Genomic DNA, 22,489 nt, shown 5'->3' on the forward strand with positions numbered 1-22,489 from the left:
TGGTGCGGGTGTCCCAGAGGTGTTCTCTGAAACATTCCGCAAGTAGGCGGCCTGTCTCCCCAATGTAGAGGAGGCCACATTGGGTGCAGCGGATGCAGTAAATGATGTGTGTGGAGGTGCAGGTGAATTTCTGACAGATATGGAAGGATCCCTTGGGGGGAAGTGAGGGGGGAGGTGTGGGTGCAAGTTTTGCATGTCTTGCGGTTGCAGGGGAAGGTGCCGGGAGTGGAGGTTGGGTTGGTGGGGGGTGTGGATCTGACGAGGGAGTCGCGGAGGGAGTGGTCTTTCCGGAATGCTGATACGGGTGGGGAGGGAAATATAACCTAGTGTTGTGTGATTTTTAATCATAGAACAGCTACACCAAAGGACAAAATTAAAAATCACAACACCAGGTTATAGTCCAACAGGTTTATTTGGAAGTAGTAGCTTTCAGACCGCTGCTCCTTTATCAGCTAGTTAATGGGGCAGGAGCAATAAGACACTGAGTTTATAGCAAAAGGATCTTACGATCCTGCCCCACAAGTTAGCTGATGAAGGAGCAGCGCTCCGAAAGCTAGTACTTCCAAATAAACCTGTTGGACTATATCCTAGTGTTGTGTGATTTTAACTTTGTACACCTCAGTGCAACACCGGCACCTCCACATCATGACCACAGGTTGAGGCTAATCGGACAATCAGTCCGCGTTGCCTCTCCATAGGAGCTTGGCCAGTCCTGCTTCCGCAATTTTCCCTGAAGCTTTGCAAATAAAATACTCCACGGACCTCAAAAGGGTTTGGGATGTTTCTAGGTTCTGTGTCAGTGGAGGTTTCCCTCCTGCCAGGCTGCGGTCCCGGTTCGCACGGGAACAACCCCCATTCACCAGTACAATAACTGCTCTCGGGGCAGTTATCCTCACACTGTCTAACGGACGATCGGAAAAGTCTTTCGTCCTCCCCCATCTCTCTCTATCTATTTATATCGCTCTTTGTCTGTCACCCTCACCATCGGAATCGGTTCATAATCCAAATCGGAATCCTCCATCGCGCTCCCCCTGGCCGCGCCGCCCGCTCATCAAGGACCCCGTGCCTAGGGCGGCCTCACAGCTGCCTGATTAGCCACTGGAGTCCCGAGCTGAGCAAACCCTGGGCTTGACCTCACGAATGGCAAGCGGCGACGGTTGAAGGAAATTCCACCAATTTCCCGCCCTTGCCTAACATCAGAGGCTGTGAAAGTTGTGCCAGTGTCCTGCAGACTCCACCACAATAAAAACAGGAGAAAGGGAGGACTGCAAGTGCTGGCGAGTGTGGCGCTGGCAAAGCGCAGCAGGTCAGGCAGCATCCGAGGAGCAGGAGAGTCAGCGTTTCGGGCAGAAGTATTCCTGATGAAGGGCTTGGGCCCGAAACGTGGATTCTCCAGCAACACACTCTGGCCCATAATAAAAACAGCCCTGCACAGTCATACTGACTGAAGTGATAAATTTCAGACAATAGCCCAGATTCCAGCATCACCTTCCCTAAGTCTGTCCTGTTCCACCGGCGGAACAAACCTAGCAGAGTTGGATGTACCTTAGCACCTTCAACATAATGAAACGACCTTTTCACAGGAATATGATAAAACAACGTATAACACTCTTAACAGATATTAAGCCAGACCAAAAGCGTGTATCAGAGACACTTTCCTTCTTTAAGTTAGTTAAGAGAGGTAGTTGGGACGGGGGAAGATATTCCAGAAATTAGGATCCAGTCAACTGAAAACACAGCCACCGTTGCACAAGAGACCAGAATTGAGGATGACATTATCTGGAGGCGGTGGAAGGACTCAAAAATAAAGGTGAGGATTTTGAAATCAAGACATTGCTTGAGTGGTAGCCAACATAGATCAGGAAGCACTAGGTGATGCGTGACTTGATGTGAGTTAAGACTCAGGTTTAGATGAGCTGAAAGAGGCAACAATGTCGAAGAACGACCAGTAGTGCTTATGAATGGTCAAGTCTAGAAGGAAACAATATGAGCATGAGGGTTTCGACAACAAATGAGATGAAAATAATAATGCTAACAAGTGGTCTTGATGATGGCACAAATATATGAGAACAGAAGCTTATCTCACACAGACATTTAACACCAAGGTTGTGAAGAGACTGGCTTAATCTCAAATTGTAGCCAGGAAGAGGGAAACAGTCTAGCTCGGAACAATGTTTAAAGCAGGAACCAAAAACGAGAGCTGCAGTCATCTCGCTGTTTTTTGAAAACAAATCTGCGCATCTAGTATCAGATGTCAAGTAATAAATGTCTCATAGATTAACAACAGTGACGAGACAGTGCAAATGAGATTCACTAGGATGTTGCCTTGGCTGGAGCAATTCAACTATGAAAAGAAACATTAGATATGCTGTGTTGTTTTCCTTGGAGCAGAGAAAGCTGAGGGGAGCTGATTGAGGTGTACAACGTTATGAGAAATGTAGTTAGTCAGTAATGTTTCCCCTCAGTCAAGAGGTCAGTAACCAAGGGCACAATTTTATGATAAGCAGCAGGAGGTTTAGAGAGGATCTGAAGGAAAGAAAAATCATCCAGAAGGTAATGGGTATCTGAAACTCACTGCCTAAAAGGATGGTAAGGGCAGGAACTCTCAAAACATTTAAGGAGTATTTGAATGGGCACAGAGTCAAAATTCTAGGGCTTTAATTGTTTATTATCAATATTAATGAGGAGGCAAAATGTAGTATGTCCAAATTTACCGACGGCACAAAAATAGGAGGGTGAGTTGTAATGAGGTCATAAGGAATTTGCAAGGGATGTAGATAGGTTGAGTGAGTGGTCAAGAACTTGGCAGATGGAGATGAGAGTAGGAAAGCATGAGGTCATCTGCTTTGGTAAGAATGTCTGGTATTCTCTACTCCAAGAGTTGTTCACACTAGATCACTTGAATTCTTAAAGAGAGAGACGGGTTTTTGAAATATTGAGCAGTTAAGGTCTATGTGGAGATGACATGAAAGAGGAGTTGAAACCTGGGGCAAATCAGCCAGAATCTTATAGAATGGCAGAGCAGTCCCAAGGATTAAATAGCCTATTCCTGCTCCTACTTCTTAGTTGCAAAATTGCAACAACTATACTTGCAGTTACACTTCGCATTGCCACAGAAAGGCTGCCAACATTATCAAAGACCCCTCCCATCCTGGTATTGCTCGCCTAGAATCTCTTCCATCAGGCAGAAGATATAGAAGTTTGAACATACACACCAACAGGTTCACAAACAGTTTCTTCTCTGCTGTTATTAGACTGATGAATGAACTCTCTAACTTCAAATAATGTTGATCTTGTTAATGTTGATCTTGCTTCATGCATCTCCTGTGCAGTGTAACCTGTATACCTCACTGTACAAGCAGGAGAAAGTGAAGACTGCAGATGCTGGAGAGTCAGAGTCGAAAAGTGTGGTGCTGGAATGCACAGCAGGTCAGGCAGCATCTGAAGAGCAGGAGAGTCGACATGGTTAAGATCATCGGCTCTCCTGCTCTTCAGATGCTGCTTGACCTGCTGTGCTTTTCCAACGACATACTTTTTGACTCTGTCCAAGCACCCTATGATCTGTATGTTCTTGCTTAGTATGATGTACCTGTATTGCTCGCAAACAAAGCTTTTCACTGTACTTAAGTACACATGACAATAAATCAATTAAATCTTTAAATTATTGGACTGTACTAAGGTTTTGAACATGTATAGACAGCTGATATTAACTGGATTTAAAATTTCAAAAATAAATACATTCCAATAGTCAATATATTCCTAAGAAGGCATTCATTCCCAGCAGTTTTCATGGCACAAATGGAACATTCAGTAATAATACAAAGAAATGAGTGATTTTAACATTGGTAACAGTAATAGCATTTAAAGACCATCCAGATATGGAATGCAAGTGTCAGTTCAGTTTGGAACAGAGATCAAAATCAAAAGGAGTGATGACAGAGACATTCATTAGATTTCATGTTGAGTCTGATATGTCTGTTCCTCAGAACTTTTCTAAGTTATATCAGACTTGAAAATAAAGTCAGTTCCTCTCTCCATGGATGCTGCCAGATCTGCTGTGTGTCTCCTGCATTTTCTTTTACTTTAGATCTTCAGCATCTGTAGTATTTTGTTTTTATTACATTGTAGAGACACCTTTGACAGTTTTGAAAGACGACAGGAATTCAGAACTCTAACTAAAGAAGAAATCCCAGGAATGTCTGAAGAACGAGTAACATGATGTTTTATTTGCAACTTTAAATATCATTAAAGAATTATATATTCAAAACAGATCAACCAAGTTTTTGAAATGGTGCATCACACAGACACAGAAGAGGGCAATATTTGTCAAGCCGAGGGAATTGTACTCATCTCAAGAAGCTTTAGCTCAGTAATGAAAGTTCAAGCACAAATGCAGTCAATTGCGCTATTTTGGATGCAATCTTATTTGGAATGCATTGGTTATAATATCACCTCGATTCTCTAAATCGTAAGGATTGAAGGAATTTGAGAGTTCTACGTGCTTCAGGTTTGAGAATGACAAGACACTAACATCAATGAATAGAATGGTAATTCCCTGTAAAATAGTGGGGGGAAATTGCTTTATCCAGCCCAAACCCCCTCTTCGACCCTCTGCCTTATCACACCCCCACCACATCCTCCTTCTTCCCTCTCTTACCCACTCACCGCATCCTTCTCTTCCCTTTACTCTTCCTCCAACCCAATGCCTCCCCTCCCCTCTCATCCTTCCAACCGTCCGGGCACGCGCACCCACTGACGTATTCAGAACGGGTGCCTCGCGGTCACGTGTCCATCTTAACGGGAACGCGTACTTGGACTCTGCCCCTTTCCCAGCCCATCCACCAATCAGTTGGAAGAGACTGCTCCGCGAGGACGCGCACGTCACCCGCTGCCGCCTTGCGTGCGCGCGGACGAGATGCATCGGGGGCGCGCGTTCGCCTCCCCTCCCCGATTCTCCTGCTCCCTCTTTCTGACTCTTTGTGCCGAGGAGACGCGGGCGAGAAGACACAATGGCGGACGAGAAGCCTAAGGTAACGGGGCAGCATGAGGCGGCTCCGGGCTTAGCAGTCGGATTCCCGCCTTCCTCCTGTCGCTCTCAATTTCCCGGCCCTCAGGATTCGGTTGTTTGGCCCGAGGCCGCTCCCTCCCTCGTTCGGCCCTGTTTGAAATTTTGCCGCCATATTCGGAGCGGCTGGAGCCCAGGCCTAAGGCCTGGGTTTCTCTGGCCCAATCATTCAGGCGGGCTGGTCAGTTCTGGTACTGAGTGAGGGCCCAATCCCTGCACTGAAGGTGTGTCGAGCATGATGAGGGAGAGCCCAAAGCCATGTTCACCTCTCTGCGTTTTTAAAATAATAACCATCCAGAATTCCCATGCAAGACAAGCCTGATCGATATAATGACCAAGTTATACATTAATATGTAATGGCCATGCTGTACCATAATGCATATGGTCAACTATATCTTTGCAATACTGATCAGTTTTTAATAGTGTGGCTATATTTAGTAGTATTTAGTAGTGAAGCTACGTTGTGTTTTATTTCATTGCTGTCGTACCAATGTACCAGTGCCACCTACCTCCCAGGTGAATGTAAAATATTTTTTTTAAGAATAAAATCTATTTTGAAGAAGGGCTGCATAGCCAATATTGATTTCTTAATTACCATCGCCAAAACAAATTACCTGCCCATTACCATATCGCAGTTTGTGGAAGCTTGTTGTGCACAGATTGGTACTCACTTTTCAGCTGTGACTACTCTTCTAAAGTTGGCTGTAACGTGCCATAAGGACATCCAGTGATTGAGAAAGATTGCAGTATACAAATGCAAGTCTTTTGGGAGAAAAACACCACTATATGTCTATAGTGTGTAAAACATAATATGACTATAAAAACTTGAGGCAAGATTGTGATATCAATATGACTACATATGTGCTAATTTGCTGTCTTAAGCAGAGATGGAAAACATCTATTGCCGGTCAGCAAATTGAAGATATGTGGAAGGAAGACAAATTTCTCTCACTGATGGCTTGCTGGGAGCATTTCAGTGCCTCCACTGCCATGTGGAGGCAACATAGAATTATATAATCCATTGTGATGGGTTTATTTCTTACCAGATACAGGAACACCTGAGTTTATGATGGAGTTGTTGCAAACTGAACCTTGTTTATAGCTGAGTCATTTACACACAGGTACAAGTGAGAAATGTGTTAGTTGGTAAAGAACAGATGTTGTGATGTCTTCATGCACTTTGGATGTTGAAATGTTACCTGTGGGTAGACAAATGAGATTAGGAGTCTTCATGCAAATGTATAATTTGCATAATATATTTCCTTTTTAGTCTTTGTGTCCTTATACTTGAAAGATACTTTTTGGACCCTGTACTGCTGTGAGTTTATCTTATGAGAAGCTGAGCCATAAAGATCAGATTCAATCCAGTCTGTACTTTTAGTTGACCCCAGCGAAAGCGCAGATAGAAATGTTCCAAACAAAAACAAAATATTGCAGATGCTGGAAATATAACATAAAACTCGTAAATGCTGGAAACACCAGGTCTGTGGGTAGAGAAGCAATAACATTTCAGGTCAGTGTTCAGTTCTCACAAAATGTCATCTACTTTATAAGAAGGGAAATAATTGACCAGAAACAGAATAAAGAGGGAACATTTTAGTGAATGCTAAAAATTTGAATTAAAGTTAATATTAGCATCATTGTCAACCACAGAGATAGAAACGTCGGCAATGAGGTAACTTAAAATAAACCAACAAATACTTTGTTTTCTGTGAAACAGTCTATGTTTAATTGTCAAGATCTCTGTGGTCTAAAACAAACAGACCTCTCAGCCAAAACTACAACATGCTCTCTTGATAAAGGGAGAAGCATGCACAAAATGTAGTGAATGGAGGATAATTAAATATAAATGTGCGGGAAATCCAATCCCAGCAACTTTGTAGAATGTTTATATTGTAGATAGAAGCCATTTGGTCCTTTCTGTCTAGAACAGATCTCTGAGAATGTTAACTTTGTGCCAGTCTCTAGTCTTTTCCTTGTAACCCTACACGAGATTAGGTAATTATAGAAACATAGAAAAAATACAGCGCAGTACAGGCCCTTTGGCCCTCAATGTTGCGCCGATCCAAGCCCACCTAACCTACACTAGCCCACTATCCTCCATATGCCTATCCAATGCCCATAAAGAGGGAGAGTCCACCACTGCTACTGGCAGGGCATTCCATGAACTCACGACTCGCTGAGTAAAGAATCTACCCCTAACATCTGTCCTATACCTACCACCCCTTAATTTAAAGCTATGCCCCCTCGTAATAGCTGACTCCATAAGTGGAAAAAGGTTCTCATGGTCAACCCTATCTAAACCCCTAATCATCTTGTACACCTCTATCAAGTCACCCCTAAACCTTCTTTTCTCCAATGAAAACAGCCCCAAGTGCCTCAGCCTTTCCTCATACGATCTTCCTACCATACCAGGCAACATCCTGGTAAACCTCCCCTGCACCCGTTCCAGTGCCTCCACATCCTTCCTATAGTATGACGACCAAAACTGCACACAATACTCCAGATGCGGCCGCACCATAGTCTTATACAACTGCAACATGACCTCAGGACTCCGGAACTCAATTCCTCTACCAATAAAAGCCAGTACGCCATATGCCTTCTTCACCGCACTATTTACCTGGGTGGCAACTTTCAGAGATCTGTGTACGTTGACACCAAGATCCCTCTGCTCATCCACACTACCAAGTATCCGACCATTAGCCCAGTACCCCATCTTTTTGTTACTCTTACCAAAGTGAATCACCTCACACTTTCTTAATTATTTAAATATAAGCAATGCTGTTTTAAAGTCTCAATCAAACCTGCCTCCTCTACACTTGCAGGCAATGCATTCCAGTCCTTAATTACGTGCTGTGTGAGAGAGTTTTCTCACTTAACATTTACTTCTTTTGCAAAGCAACCGTCCCATCTAGTTTTCAATCCATTTGAGTGGGAACAGTTCATCAGACACCTCATGATTTTGAGAACTTCTATCATTGATTTTTGAGAACTTCTATCAAATCTCGTCTTAGCCTTCTCTCCTGGGAAAATAGTCCTAAGTTCTCCAAGCTCATTCTGAACTGAAGTGTCCCATATCTGGAATCATTCTTGTAAGCCTCTTCTGCAGTCTGTTCATTGTATTCACGTTCTTCCTAGAGAATGGTGCCCAGAATAGCTGAGGTCCAACAACTTGTACAAGTTCATCATTATCACCTTGCTTTTGTATTCTGTGCCCCTGTTAATGAAGCCTATAATACTGTATGCTTTATTAACAGCTCTGTACCTAATCTGCTACCTTCAATGACTAATGTACATGTATATTGAGTTCTCAAAAACAAAATCAGAAATTGCTGGAAAAACACAGCAGGTCAGCCAGCATCTGTGGAGTGAAAGCAGAGTTAACGATTTGAGTCCAATGAAGAAGGGTCACTGGACTTGAAACGTTAACTCTGCTTTCGCTTCACAGATGCTGGCTGACCTGCTGTGTTTTTCCAGCAATTTCTGATTTTGTTTCATATATCCAGCATCTGCAGTTCATTTTTTAAATCCAGTTCTCTCTGCTTCTGCAGACCCTTTAAAGTAACATCCTTATTTTATACATCTGTGTACCAAAAGTGTATCACCTCGTAGTCGTCCACCTATTTGCCATCTATCCATCCACTCTGACAGCCTATCAATGTTGTTTTGAAGCTCAGCACTGTCATTCTCACAATTTATAATTCTTCAAGTTTTGTGTTATTCGTGCCTTTGAAATAATCCCCTCCATAACAAGATCTAAGACATGTATATAAATCAGGAAAAGCAAGGATCTCAGTAACAAATTCTGGGGAGCTCCCCTATAAATCTACTTCCAGGCCAAAAAATACCATAGGGCAAAAGTGTTGAGCAAATTATTGGAATCGAAGGCCGACAATTCCCAGAGCATGATGCCCTCTACCATAGGGTCCTAAAACCAGTGGCGGCAACGATGGTGGATCCATTGGTTATAACATTCCAAAATTCCCTGGACGCTTGAAAGCTTCCAGTGGTTTGTAAAAATCTGAATATAATACCATTCTTTGAAAAGGGAAGGAGGCAGAAAGTCGGAAACTTTCTCCCCTTGACCAGTTAGTTCAGTATGTTTCATTGGGTAATTGTGAGAATCCATTATTAAGGACGTAATAACAGGACATTTGGAAAGTCAAAATAGAATCTGTCAGAGTCAGCATGGCTTTATGAATAGTAAATTATGTTTGACTAATTTGCTAGAAGGCTTTGAAGATGTAACAAGCAATATGGATAATGGCAATCCTGTAGTTATAGTACTTTTGGACTTCCAGAAGGCATTTGATGAGGTGTCACACACAAGTTTAATACATAATGTAAGATGACATGGGTTTAGGGGTAATTTATAAGCTTTAGTGGATTGGCTAACCAACAGAAAGCAGAGTCAGGATAAATGGGTCGTTTTCTAGTTGGCAAAACGTAACCAGTGAAGTGCTGCAGGGTTTGGTCCTCATGCCCGATTATTTACAATTTATATTAATGACTTGGATGTATAGCTAGAAAGTGCTATTGCCACATTTGCAAATGACAATAAGATAGGTGGGAAAATAAGTTGCAATAAAGAAAAAAGAAATTTACAAGTAGATAGATCAGGTAAATGGACCAAATGGCAGATGAAGTTTAACATGAAGAAGGGTTTATGCCCAAAACATCAATTCTCCTGCTCCTTGGATGTTGTCTGACCTGCTACGCTTTTCCAGCAACACCTTTTTCAGCATGGATAAATGACAGTTTATCCATTTTGGACAGAGGAATAGAAAGGCAACCTAATATCTCAATGAACAAAAACTTCAGAGAGCTTTGGTGCAAAGAAATCTAGCTGTCCTGTGTATGAATCACAGAAAATTAGTGTGCAGGTGCAGCAGATAATAAGAAAGGCAAATGAAAGTTGAGCATTTATTACAAAAGCAATAAAATATAACTACGCCAGTGTTAATACAACTCTACAAAGTATTAGTGAGACAACACCAGCAGTATTATATATAACTTTGGTCCCCTTACTTTAATACAGATGTAATTGAATTGGAGGTAGTCTAGAGGAATTCACTGGATGGATTCCAGAGAAGAAGGGTTTGTCTTATGAAGAGAGATTGACAGGTTTAGGCCAATGCTGTGTGGAGTTTGAGAATTAGAGGAGATCTAATTGGGGTATATAAGATGCTGAAAGCAATTGACAAAGTAGACATAGAAAGGATGTTCTGAAGAAGGGTCACTGGACTTGAAATGTTAATTCTGCTTTCTCTTGATAGATGCTGCCAGACCTGAGTTTTTCCAGGAATTTGTGTTGTAGAAAAGATGTTTCCTCACGTGGAACAATATAGAATGGTCATTGTTTTAGAGTAAACTTTATCAGATGAGAAATTACTTCTCTTAAACGATTGTGAATCTGGAATTCACTACCCCAAAATATCGTAGATGTTGGAACATTGAATAAACTTAAGGAGGAGATGTACAGTTTTTTTTATTAGTAATGAACTGAAGGGTTATGGAGAACAGACAGGAAAGTGGAATTGAAGCCCAGATGATTGTATCAAATGGTGGAGCAGGCTCAAGGGGCTGAGTTGCCAATTCCTGCTCCTGTTCTTATTACTGCCTGTTTCATATCCCTCAGCCAATTTTATATCCACATTATTATTGTCCCTTTCATTCCGTAAGTGATGGCTTTCCTCACAAGTCTGTGGTGTGGCATCAAATGGTATCTGGAAGTCCCAGTACACCACAGCAACAGTCTTGCCATCAACAACCTCTTCCGTTACCCCTTCAAAAGAAACCTCATGGGTTAGTTGATATGATTTTCATCAACAAATCCGTGCTGACTTTTCCAAATCAACCTACATTTTCCATGTGACTGTTATTTCTCTCCTGAATAATTTTCTTTAAGGTTTCCTACCACCAAAATTAAGCTGACTATTTTTGTAATTATTGGGCCTATCTTTACAAGTTTTCTTGAACATGTTTGCACTTCTTCACAAAAGCACTATCCCTTCAGATTATGACTAGTGCCTCTGCAAATTACAGTTTCCCTTTCTTCAGTGTCATTGACCTATTTTATCCAGTGCTTTATGAACTTTAAGTACTAACAGCATATACAATAATTCCACCATGCTAATTTTGAACCCTTCTAGTGACTGAGCTTCCCCCCCGTCACCATGATTTAGGCAGCATTTGACTCCGAGGTAAAGACCAATGCAAAATGTTCATTCAGCTGCTGATTTATTTTTAACAAAAAAGATTGGCATGATGGCTTAGTGGTTAGCACTATTGCCTCACGGATCCAAGGAATCAGGTTCAGTTCCACTCTCAGTTGACTCTGTGTGGAGTTTATACCTTCTCCCCATGTCTGCAAGAGTTTCCTTCAGGTGTTCCGGTTTCCTCACACAAAGATGTGCAGGTTAGGTTGATTGGCTGGGCTAAATTGTCCAGAGATTAATGGGTTAGGTATTGGAAATACAGGGTTACAAGGATAGGTGTGTGGATTTAGGTGAGATGTTTGGAGGTTTGATGTAGATTTACTGAGTTGAACGGCCTGCTTCCCGCTGCAGGGACTATATGATTTAATGCCCCAGCCCCAACCCTTGCCTCCAGGTATAAATCTCCATGCTCGTTCCAAATATGCACTCGTTTACTCTTTTACTGTTGATGCGATTATAGAAGGTTTTGGGATTTCCCATTCTGTTAGCTGCCAGTCTTTTATTATAATCACTCTTTGCTTTTTGTGCATTTTCATCTTGCTTCAGAACCTTCTGCATTCGATTTGGTTCTTCGTTGTTTAAATACCTGACACTTGCAAGTGCACATTTCCTTTAACTTAATTTTTATTATTTTTGCTATCCAGGAAACTCTGAATTTTTTGTTCCATCTTTTCCTTTTGAGGGAATATATCTTGAATGTGCATCAACCATCTACTGTTGGAATGTAGCCCATTGTTCAGCAAATGTTTCTCCTGCCACCCCTTTGTTCCAATCTGTGGGGTCCAGTTCTTGCTCCATTGAACGTAGCTGTTGGTTGTTTGTTTGATTTATTTTTCCTCTGGATTGACCAATGTCCCTTTATACTGTCATTCTACTATGATACAATGATCTCTGCCCCCTGTGATCCTCCACAGTTGTTTGGTCTACTTGACCTACCTCATTGTGAAGAATCAGATCCAGTGGTGCCTCCTTTTTTTGTTCGACAGGATACATACCATTGTACGGAATTTCCCTGAACATAGTTTGCTGCATTTATCCCTTGCTGCCCCTTAAACTACCATTAACATGCCCTATATGTGCACTGATAAAGCCCCCCCCATTATAACTGCTCTATGATGTTTATGTGCCTCTGCCATTTCCTTGCAGACATGTTCCTCTATATCCTACCCATTAGCTGGTGGTTAGTACCTGATAGCGAGCAATATTAGTGCAGCCTTCTTAGTCCTTAGCCGTAGCCAAATTGATTCTGTCCGTGAACTCTCTGAAACATCCTTTTTCTCCAGTACAGCAATGTTCTCCTCAACCAAAAGCAGTACCACTCCTTCTTTTCCATTTGTTTCTGAACATTTTGTCACCAGGGTATTTAACGTCCAGATCTGCCTTTCCTCGAATCAACTCTGTTATCATGGCAATATTATAATCTCACTAGGCAATCAGTGGTTGTAACTCTTCAATCCTTTTAATCATGCTTTCTATATTCACATACATACAGTGTAACCATGGTATAGACTTCAGTGCTTTTTCCCTGATTCAGACTCCTATTAACTAAATATTTCCATTTTAGTGCTATCTGCATCTCTCAGCATTTCATGCATCCTCTTATTAATTTCAAGTAGTCTCTCCTGGTTCCCACACCATTGACAAGTTAGACTAAGCCCTCTCCAACTGTACCAGCAAAATGCCCACAAAGAACATGCTAAGTTTAGATACAACCCATCTGGCTTGTTCAGTGCTATCTCCTCCAGCTAATCCCAGCGTCCCAGGAATCTGAAGCTTTCCTTCTTGGACCATCTTTTCATTCAACTGTCTGAACTTGCTATTTCTAAACACACTTGCATGTGGCACTGCAAGTAATCCAGAAATGACTGCTTTGAGGTACTGCTCGCAAATTTTCTGCCTGGCTTCCTAAATTGTAATTGCAGGGTCACATGACTCTTCCAACTTATGTCAATGTGGGCCACAGCCTCTGACTATTTGCCTTCTCCCAAACCAATGTCCTGCAGCCATTCTATTACATTCTTCATCTAACCACCAGAAGGCAACAAGCCATTCTACTGCTATATTGACAGCTGCAGAAACTCTTGTCTGTCTGTTCCCATTAATAAATCCCTGATTAGGATGTCTGTCCACTTTTTTTCCACCATTTTTCTACAGCTGGGCCACCCGTGACATGATAAGCTTTCTCTTGCTGCACTCCTGCAAAGCTCCATTGTCCTTACTGGTGTCCAGAATGCCACTGAGTCAGCATAACCTTTAGGGCTTCCTACAGTACATGCCTGTTTCTCTTGGACTGTCTGGCAGTCACTCATTCCCCATCTACTTGCTTTCCCCTAACTAGCAATGTGACCATCCCTCAGAATGCCCCATCGTGTAGTTCTCTGCCTCACGAATGTACCTTAGTGACTCTAGCTGCTGTTTGAACTCTGAAACTCACAGCTCAAGCTGGTGCAACCAGTGACACTTCCTGTGCATGGATTCACCTTGGTCATGAGAAATATCCGTAACTCCTCACATGTCTCAGAATAGGCATTCCATTTTACTGATCTGTCCTGTCATGTTTTAACATGAAAATTGTAAGTTACTTTAGAGTCATAGTGCAGCATGGAAACAGACCCTTCGGTCCAACCCGTCCATGTCGACTGTATTCTACTACTATTATCAACAACTGTAGATTAGAAAAAACAGAAATTCTTCTACCTACAAATTTGTTTTCCCTACGCTAGTTTAAAAATTTGTTTTTCAAAATTACTGGATTACAGTCCTCAAAAGCAGCTGCCCAGCAACCAATCTCAACTTTCCTGTGATGTCACTCTTTGACATTTTGCAAATTTAGCCAAGTCTCCAGGAAAGGTATGCTATTGTGAGTCTGGCTTCTCTTGGCTCCAGAAAGTAAGTGATAGATCCTGAACCTTGCTGTCTCTTTATCTTCAGCTCTGAATATGCTCCTGTTCAGGTCTGGCTCGTCTTATACCCAGAAGCTAAGTCAGTTTCAGTCCTATATCTCCAGGTGGAATTCAGTTTACCCAGTTATCCCAATTGTGGCTAGGTCTGTGCTGTTGCTGCTTGTATCCATTCTGAGAATGGAAAAATTGGACTCAAAGTTAAAGATATTATAATTCTTAAAGAATTGTGGGAAATATGATTACAACTGTGCAAAGACAGATACCAGGTTGAAAGATTGGACAAAATATATAAAACAAAAAATCTAAAAACTTAGAAAAAGGGGAAAATTAGTGTACAAGAGAATGCTAGCCAGAAATATAAAAATTTCAATACATATTTGAAAAGAGTTTTAAAAAGTGAGCATTAGTTCCATAGAAAGTGCCTGGAGAGTTGATAATGTGAAAACAAAGGCAGGTGAATTAAACAGATATTTTGCATTACTTTTCTATACAAGGAACATCCAGAGGCAGGTACAAATCAGGAAGTGCAAGGAAGGGAAGAACTTGAGAAAGTTCTAATTGCTCACAAAATAGTATTGAGTAAATTGTTGGATCCATTTTCTGACAAGTGTCCAGGTCCTGATGGATGTCAAGATTACAGTAGTGCTGGAAAAGCACAGCAGGTCAGGCAGCGTCCGAGAAGCAGGAAAATTGATGTTTCGGGCAAAAGCCCTTCATCAGGAATGAAGCTGGGAGCCTTGGGGGGTGGAGAGATAAATGGGAAGGGGGTGGGGCTGGAGGGTAGATAGCTGAAAGTGCAGTCGGATGGAGGTGGGGTAAAGGTGGTAGGTCGGAGAGGATGGCGGAGTGGATAGGTGGGAAGGAAGATTGACAGGAGGGGCAGGTCATGATGGTGCTGAGCTGGAAAGTTGGAACTGGGGTAAGGTAGGGGGAGGGCAAATGAAGAAACTGGTGAAGTTCACATTGATGCAATGGAGTTGAAGGGTTCCAAGGTGGAAGATGAGCCGTTCTTCCTCCAGGCGTCGGGTGGTAAGGGAGTGGCGATGGAGGACGCCCAGGGCCTTCATGTCCTTGGCAGAGTGTGAGGGGGAGTTGAAATGTTCGGCCATTGGGCAGTGAGATTGATTTGTGCAGGTATCCCGGAGATGTTCTCTGAAGCGCTCTGTGAGTAGGCGTCCAGTCTCCCCAATGTAGAGGAAACCGCATTGGGAGCAACGGATGCAGTAAATGACGTGTGAAAGTGCAGGTGAAGCTTTGATGGATGTGGAAGGCTCCTTTGGGGCCTTGGACATAGGTGAGGGGGGGAGGTGTGGGCGCAGGTTTTGCAGTTCCTGCGGTGGCAGGATGTGGAAGGCTCCTTTGGGGCCTTGGACATAGGTGAGGGGGGAGGTGTGGGCGCAGGTTTTGCAGTTCCTGCGGTGGCAGGGGAAGGTGCCGGGAGGAAAAGCCATTCCCTCACAACTACCTGGTCAGGTCCATGCCCCCTAGCAGCCCACCCTCCCCTCCCGGCACTTTCCCCTGAGCGAATTCACGTTTTTAGTTTAATTTTCTAATATTTCCTTGATTTGGGCAAGATCACCTTTGATAGGAAGATGAAAAATGAAACTCCTTTGTTCAATAAGGGAGGGAGACAAGAAGCAAGAAACTACAGACTGCTTAGCTTAACATCCGTCATAGGATAAATGTTAGAAGCTATTACTAATCAAAGTTTAACAAGGCATTTCTTTAAGTTTGAGGTAATTTGGGCAGACTTAACATGGTTTTATGAAAGAGAAGTTGAAACTTTATTGCTGGAACAGCACAGCAGGTCAGGCAGCATCCAGGGAACAGGAGATTCGACGTTTCGGGCACAGGCCCTTCTTCAGGAATTCCTGAAGAAGGGCCTGTGCCCGAAACGTCGAATCTCCTGTTCCCTGGATGCTGCCTGACCTGCTGTGCTGTTCCAGCAATAAAGTTTCAACTTTGATCTCCAGCATCTGCAGACCTCACTTTCTCCTTTATGAAAGAGAAATCATGTTTAACCAATCTGTTGATGTTCTCTCAGAAGTTAACATGTAATCGGTATAAAGGTAAATTGATAGATCCCATGGAATACAGGGAGAGCTAGCCATTTGGATACAGAACTGGCTCAAAAAGGTAGAAGACTGTTTTTCAGACTGGAGACCTGTGACCAGTGCTGAAAATGTGTTGCTGGAAAAGCGCAGCAGGTCAGGCAGCATCCAAGGAGCAGGAGAATCGACTTTTCGGGCATGAGCCCTTCTTCAGGAATGATTCCTGAAGAAGGGCTCATGCCCGAAACGTCGATTCCCCTGCTCCTTGGATGCTGCCTGACCTGCTGCGCTTTTCCAGCAACACATTTTCAGCTCTGATCTCCAGCATTTGCAGTCCTCACTTTCTCCTGCCTGTGACCAGTGGAATGCCACAAGGATCGCTGCTAGGTCCCCTACTTTTAATTGTTTATATAAATTATTTGGATGTGAGCATGAGAGGTATAGTTAGTAAGTTTGCAGATGACACCAAAATTGGAGATGTAGTGGGCAGCAAAGAAGGTTACCTCCGATTACAATGGGATCTTCATCAGATGACCAATGGGCTGAGAAGTGGCAGGTGGAGTTTAATTTAGATAAGTATGAGGTGCTGCATTTTGGGAAAGCAAATCTTAGCAGGACTTATACACTTAACGGTAAGGTTCTAGGGAATGTTGCTGAACAAAGAGACCTTGGAGTGCGGATACATAGCTCCTTCAAAGTGGAGTCGCAGATAGGTAGGACAGTGAAGAAGGTGTTTGGTATGCTTTCCTTTATTGGTCAGGTACTGAGTACAGGAGTTGGGAGGTCATGTTGCGGCTGTACAAGACATTGGTTAGGCCATTGTTGGAACATTGCGTGCAGTTCTGGTCTCCTAATGGAAAGATGTTGTGAAACTTGAAAGGGTTCAGAAAAGATTTACAAGGATGTTGCCAGGGTTGGAGGATTTGAGCTATAGGGAAAGATTGAATAGGCTAGGACTGTTTTCCCTGGAGCATTGGAGGCTGAGGGGTGACCTTATAGAGGTTTACAAAATCATGAGGGGCATGGACAGGATAAATAGTCTTTTCCCTGGGGTGGGGAATTCCAGAACTAGGCGACTTAGCTTTAGGGTGAGAGGGGAAAGATATAAAAGAGACCTAAGGGGCAGCTTTCCCACGCAATGGGAGGTACGTGTACGGAATAAGCTGCCAAATGAAGTGGTGGAGGCTAGTATAATTGCAATATTCAAAAGGCACCTGGGTGGATACATGAACAGGAAGGGTTTGGAGGGATATGGGCCGGGTGCTGGCAGGTGGGACTAGATAGGGTTGGGATATCTGGTCGGCGTGGACAAGTTGGACCGAGGGGTCTATTTCCTTGCTATACATCTCTGTGACTTTCTGACTGTATGATGGATGTACTGCGAATGATTTTAAAAGGTATTTGATGAAGTGTCATATCAAAGATTAATACAGATGTAAAAGCTCAGTGTATATCAATCAAACGTTGTTTGGTAACAGGAAGCAGAAATTAGGGATTAATTGATCTTTTTCAGGTTGGCAAAATGAAATAATGGTGTGCTGCAGTGATCATTGCTGGGACTTAGACTGTTTACAATTCACACAAGTGGTTTAGATGAAGCAATGGAAGGTTTGGTTGCCAAATTTATTGATGACTCAAAGGTAGGGAGTAAGTTGTGGAGAGGTTATGAGGCTAAGGGGGCGGCATGGTGGCTCAGTGGTTAGCACTGCTGCCTGACAAGAGTCAGGGACCCGGGTTCGATTCCCGCCTCAGGTGACTGTCTGTGTGGATTTTGCACATTCTCCCCGTGTCTGTGTGGGTTTCTTTCGGGTGCTTCAGTTTCCTCCCAGAATCCAAAGATGTGCTGGTCACGATGAATTGACTATGCTAAATTGCCCTTAGTGTTAGATGCATTAGTCAGGGGTATATATAGGGTAAGGAAATGGGTCTGGGTGGGTTACTGTTCAGAGGGACAGTGTGGACTTGTTGGGCAGAAGGGCCTGTTTCCATACTGTAGGGAATCTAATCTATGATCGATGGAATTGCAGAATTGTTGTGATGTAGATGGAGACCATTTGACCCATCATGTCTGCACCAGCTTTTTCATCATTTTAACGAGGGAATGGGCATAGATGTAACAAATGAAGAACAATGTGGGAAAATATGAATTGTCCATTTTGCAGGGAGATTATTAAAGCATATTATCTGAATGGTGAATGATTGCAGAGCTTTGAGATGCAACAGGATCTGGGTATCCTAATGCATGAATTGAAAAAGGTTTGTGTGCAAGTGGGACAAATAACTTGGAAACTAACAATGTTATAATTTATTGCAAGGAACATTGAACACAAATACTTGGCTGAGTGGAATGTACACCTTGTGCTTGTAGAAAGTCACTGACACACCATGTATCCTGGACACTTGTTCAGGGAGAGTCATTGGCTACACAGGCTTGAGATTCAGGTCTCAAAACTCAAGCACTGACTGGAGCCTTGTCCCGCTACGAGTCAATGAACTAAATGGACAACAGGCTTAAGAAAGTGGCTTAATAGCTGGAGACTGTGTGGCAGTGGAAGATTGCTTTTCGGACTGGAAGCCTGTCACAGCAGTGTTCCACAGGGATTGGGTTCTGAGTCCTCTTGTTTGTCATTTACATAAATGATTTGAATGAGAATATACAAGGCATAGTTAGTACGTTTGTAGACAACACCAAAATCGGTGGCATAGTAGACAGTGAAGAAGGTTTCCTAAGGTTACAAAGGGATCTTAATCAAATGGGTCAAAGGGCTGAAAAATGACGGAGGGAATTCAATTTGGATAAATGCGAGGTATTATGTTTTGGTACAGCAGATGGACATGGTACGGCCTTGGATAGTGTTGTAGAGAAGATATTTCTGAAAACTAATCCAGTGAAAATAATATGGATTGAAATTAGAAATAAAAAGGGAATGATCACCTTGATTGAATTGTACTATAGACCTCCCAATAGTTAGAGGGAAACTGAGGAACAAATATGTAAAGAGATCTCAGATATATGGAAAAATTAAAAGGTTGTAATAAAAGGCGATTTTAAATTTCCAAACATTGACTGGGGCTACCTTAGTTTTAAAGGTTTGGATGGTGAAGAAATTGTAAAGTATATTCAAGAAAATTTTCTTTATCAATATGTAAATGTTCCTATTAGAGAAGGAGCAACACTTGATCTTCTTTTAGGTAATAAGATAGGGCAAGTGATGATAGGGGAACATTTTGGGTTTGTGATCATAATTTTATTTGTCCTAAAGTTATGGAAAAGGGCAAGCCTTCCATAAAAATTAAAATTTTTAATTGAAGTGAGGCCAATTTTAATGGTATGGAATAACTTTCAAACTTGATTGGAGTAGACTGTTATCAAATAAAGGGACGTGTGAGAAGTGTGAGGTTTTCAAAAGTGCAATGGTGAGAGTTCAGAGTCAGTGTATTCCTGTTTGATTAAAAGGTGAAGATGATGGGATTAGAGAACAATGGATGAATAAAGATTCTAGTCAAGAATAAAAAAGAATCATATATTAGCTATAAACAGCAGGGTTCAAATGAACCTCTTGAACAGTATAAAGAGTGTAGGGACATTCTTAAGAGGGAGATCAGGAAGGCAAGGAGAGGATATGACATAGACTTGGCAAATAGGTTTAGGGATAATCCAAAGAGATTCAACAGACATGTTAAGAGCAAGAGAACAATTAGAGAGAGTATGGCTCCCTAAAGATCAAAGATGTTACCTTTGTGTTGAACCTCAGGAGATGGAAAAGATATTAAATGAATATATTGCATCAGTTTTTACTGTGGAGAAAGAAATGGAGGCTAGAGAGCTCAAGGGAAATAAATATTGATGTTTTGGAAACAGTTCACATTACAGAAGAGGAAGTGTTGGTGGTGTTAGAAAATATAAAGATGGATAAATCTCCAGGACCCGATCTAGTGCATTCCAGGATTTTGTGGGAGCTTAGGGAGGAAATTGTGAGGCTCTGCAGAAATATCCGTATCATCTATAAATGCGGATGACGTGCCAATGACTGGAGAGTGGCTAATGTGTGTTTAAGAAGCAATGTAAGGAGAAACCTGGGAATTATAGACCTGAGAGTCTGATTTTGGTGGTGGGTAAGTTGTTGGAAGTGATTCTGAAAGATGGATTTTTATGCATTTGGAGAGACATGGAATGATTAGGGACAGTCAGCATGGTTTTGTGCGTGGTCTGTCAAATTTGATGAGTTTTTTGAGGAAGTAACTAAGAAGATTGCCGACAGTGGAGCAGTAGACGTTCTTTACATTGACTTTAGTAAAACCTTCGACAAGAATCCACATGGTAGACTAATTATTAAAGATAGATCACATGGGGGAGGATAGGAAAAATTTCTGGCTGTAACAGCTGCTCCTTTTCTGAGGTATTTTAGGTGCTGGAGGTGATTTTCTCGAATTCCAGGAGCAGCAATTACTGTTTATATGCTGTTGTGTTGTTTTGGAACTTTGGGAAAAAAAGTCAAAACAACAACATTTTTAAAACAGAGAAGAACAGACAAAGGAAGCACATGGTGAGGTCATTGCAGGAGGGAGAGAACCTGCACAGTTAATGTCATTGCTGTTTGAATTCGTGTATCGTTGGACATCGGAGTGCATCTGGGAAAATTAACAAAGTGAAATTCACAACTGATCTTGGAGGAACTGTTGGGTGGAGTTCACAGCACAGAATCAGATAAGTTAATCGTTGTTTTAAGTGTAGCCTACAGAGAATCTGCAGTAGTGAGTAGAGTGGGTTCTTTCTTGATTCTGTGTTTTTGGAAATATGTCTCTTGATTAAACTTAAAATATAAGCCATAACTGTTAATTTAACCTGGGGCAGTGTTTGTAGAGGAATAAGATGGTGTTAACGTCTGAGTCTGTAGATTGTAAAGGAACAAAAATGGCCTTTAATAGAGTGATATGTACTTCTTGTCAGATGTGGGAGTTTAAAGAAAGTTTAAGGGTTGCAGTGGATTATGTCTGCTATAAATGCTGTTGGCTGTGAATCTTATCAGATCGAATGGATCGGTTGGAGAGACAGTTAGAAGCAATGAGGAATTTGCAACAGCAACAGTATGTGATGGATGGCAGTTGTAGGAAGGGGGGGAATGTCTCAGATACAGACACATAGATGGGTTAACTCCACGAAAGGTAAGGGAGGTAGACAGCTGGTGCAGGAGTCTTTAGTGAATACACCCATTTTAAACAAGTATGCTGTTTTGGAAAATGTAGGGGGTGATGGATTCTCAGGGGAATGTAGCACAAACAGCCAAGTTTCTGGTATTGAGACTGGCTGTAATGCAACGAGGGAGATAGTGAGGAAAGAGATCAATCTGACACTGGTACAGTTGAGAACAGAAGCAGGTCAAACAGTCAGGGCAGGCAGGGACAAGGTAGGACTAATAAAGTAAACTGCATTTATTTCAATGCAAGGGCCTAACAGGGAAGGCAGATGAACTCAAGGCATGGTTAGGAACGTGGGACTGGGCTATCATAACAATTACAGAAACATGGCTCAGGGATGGGCAGGACTGGCAGCTTAATGTTCCAGGATACAATTACAGCTGTGCTGAGGGAGAGTATTCCCAGAAATACATCCAGGGAAGTTATTTGGGTGGAACTGAGAAATAAGAAAGGGATGATAACTTTACTGGGATTGTAGAAAAGACCCCCTAATATTCAGAGGGAAATTGAGAAACAAACTTGTAAGGAGATCTCACCTATCTGTAAGAATAATAGGGTGGTTATGGTAGGGGATTTTAACTTTCCAAACATAGACTGGGACTGCCATAGTGTTAAAGGTTTAGATAGAGAGGAATTTGTTAAGAGTGTACAAGACAATTTTCTGATTCAGTATGTGGATGTACCTACTAGAGAAGGTGCAAACCTTGACCTACTCTTGGGAAAAACGGCAGGGCGGGTGACTGAGGTGTCAGTGGGGGAGCACTTTGGGGCCAGCGACCATAATTCTATTAGATTTAAAATAATGATGGAACAGGATAGACCAGATCTAACAGTTGAAGTTCTAAATTGGAGAAAGGCCAATTTTGACGGTATCAGGCAAGAACTTTGGAAAGCTGATTGGGGACAGATGTTCGCAGGTAAAGGGACGGCTGGAAAATGGGAAGCCTTCAGAAATGAGATAATGAGAATCCAGAGAAGGTATATTCCTGTTAGGGTAAAAGGAAAGGCTGGTAGGTATAAGGAATGCTGGATGACGAAAGAAATTGAGGGTTT

General features: G+C 42.2%; 2 protein-coding genes across 3 annotated transcripts in view; one reads left to right on the forward strand and one right to left on the reverse strand.

The window, feature by feature from the left end:
- nup85 (nucleoporin 85) overlaps nucleotides 1-5,010 on the reverse strand; it is a 43,805-nt gene extending 38,795 nt beyond the window's left edge. Inside the window, exon 1 of one of the 2 annotated variants that reach the window (XM_043714536.1) lies at nucleotides 4,658-5,010. In XM_043714536.1, coding sequence (XP_043570471.1) covers nucleotides 4,658-4,921 — 264 coding nt within the window. In that variant the 5' untranslated portion in view covers nucleotides 4,922-5,010. Of the gene's footprint in view, nucleotides 1-982; nucleotides 1,089-4,657 lie in introns of those variants that run through there. The other variant, XM_043714537.1, reaches the window with a different exon arrangement.
- The window catches only part of LOC122562064 (small ubiquitin-related modifier 3), a 43,443-nt gene continuing 25,877 nt past the window's right edge, over nucleotides 4,924-22,489 (forward strand). The window contains exon 1 of the mRNA XM_043714538.1: nucleotides 4,924-5,030. Within this exon, the coding sequence (XP_043570473.1) occupies nucleotides 5,010-5,030 (21 nt within the window). The 5' untranslated portion in view covers nucleotides 4,924-5,009. The remainder of the gene's footprint in view (nucleotides 5,031-22,489) is intronic.

The sequence above is a fragment of the Chiloscyllium plagiosum genome, chromosome 24 (assembly GCF_004010195.1).
Source record: "Chiloscyllium plagiosum isolate BGI_BamShark_2017 chromosome 24, ASM401019v2, whole genome shotgun sequence".
Lineage (NCBI taxonomy): Eukaryota > Metazoa > Chordata > Chondrichthyes > Orectolobiformes > Hemiscylliidae > Chiloscyllium > Chiloscyllium plagiosum.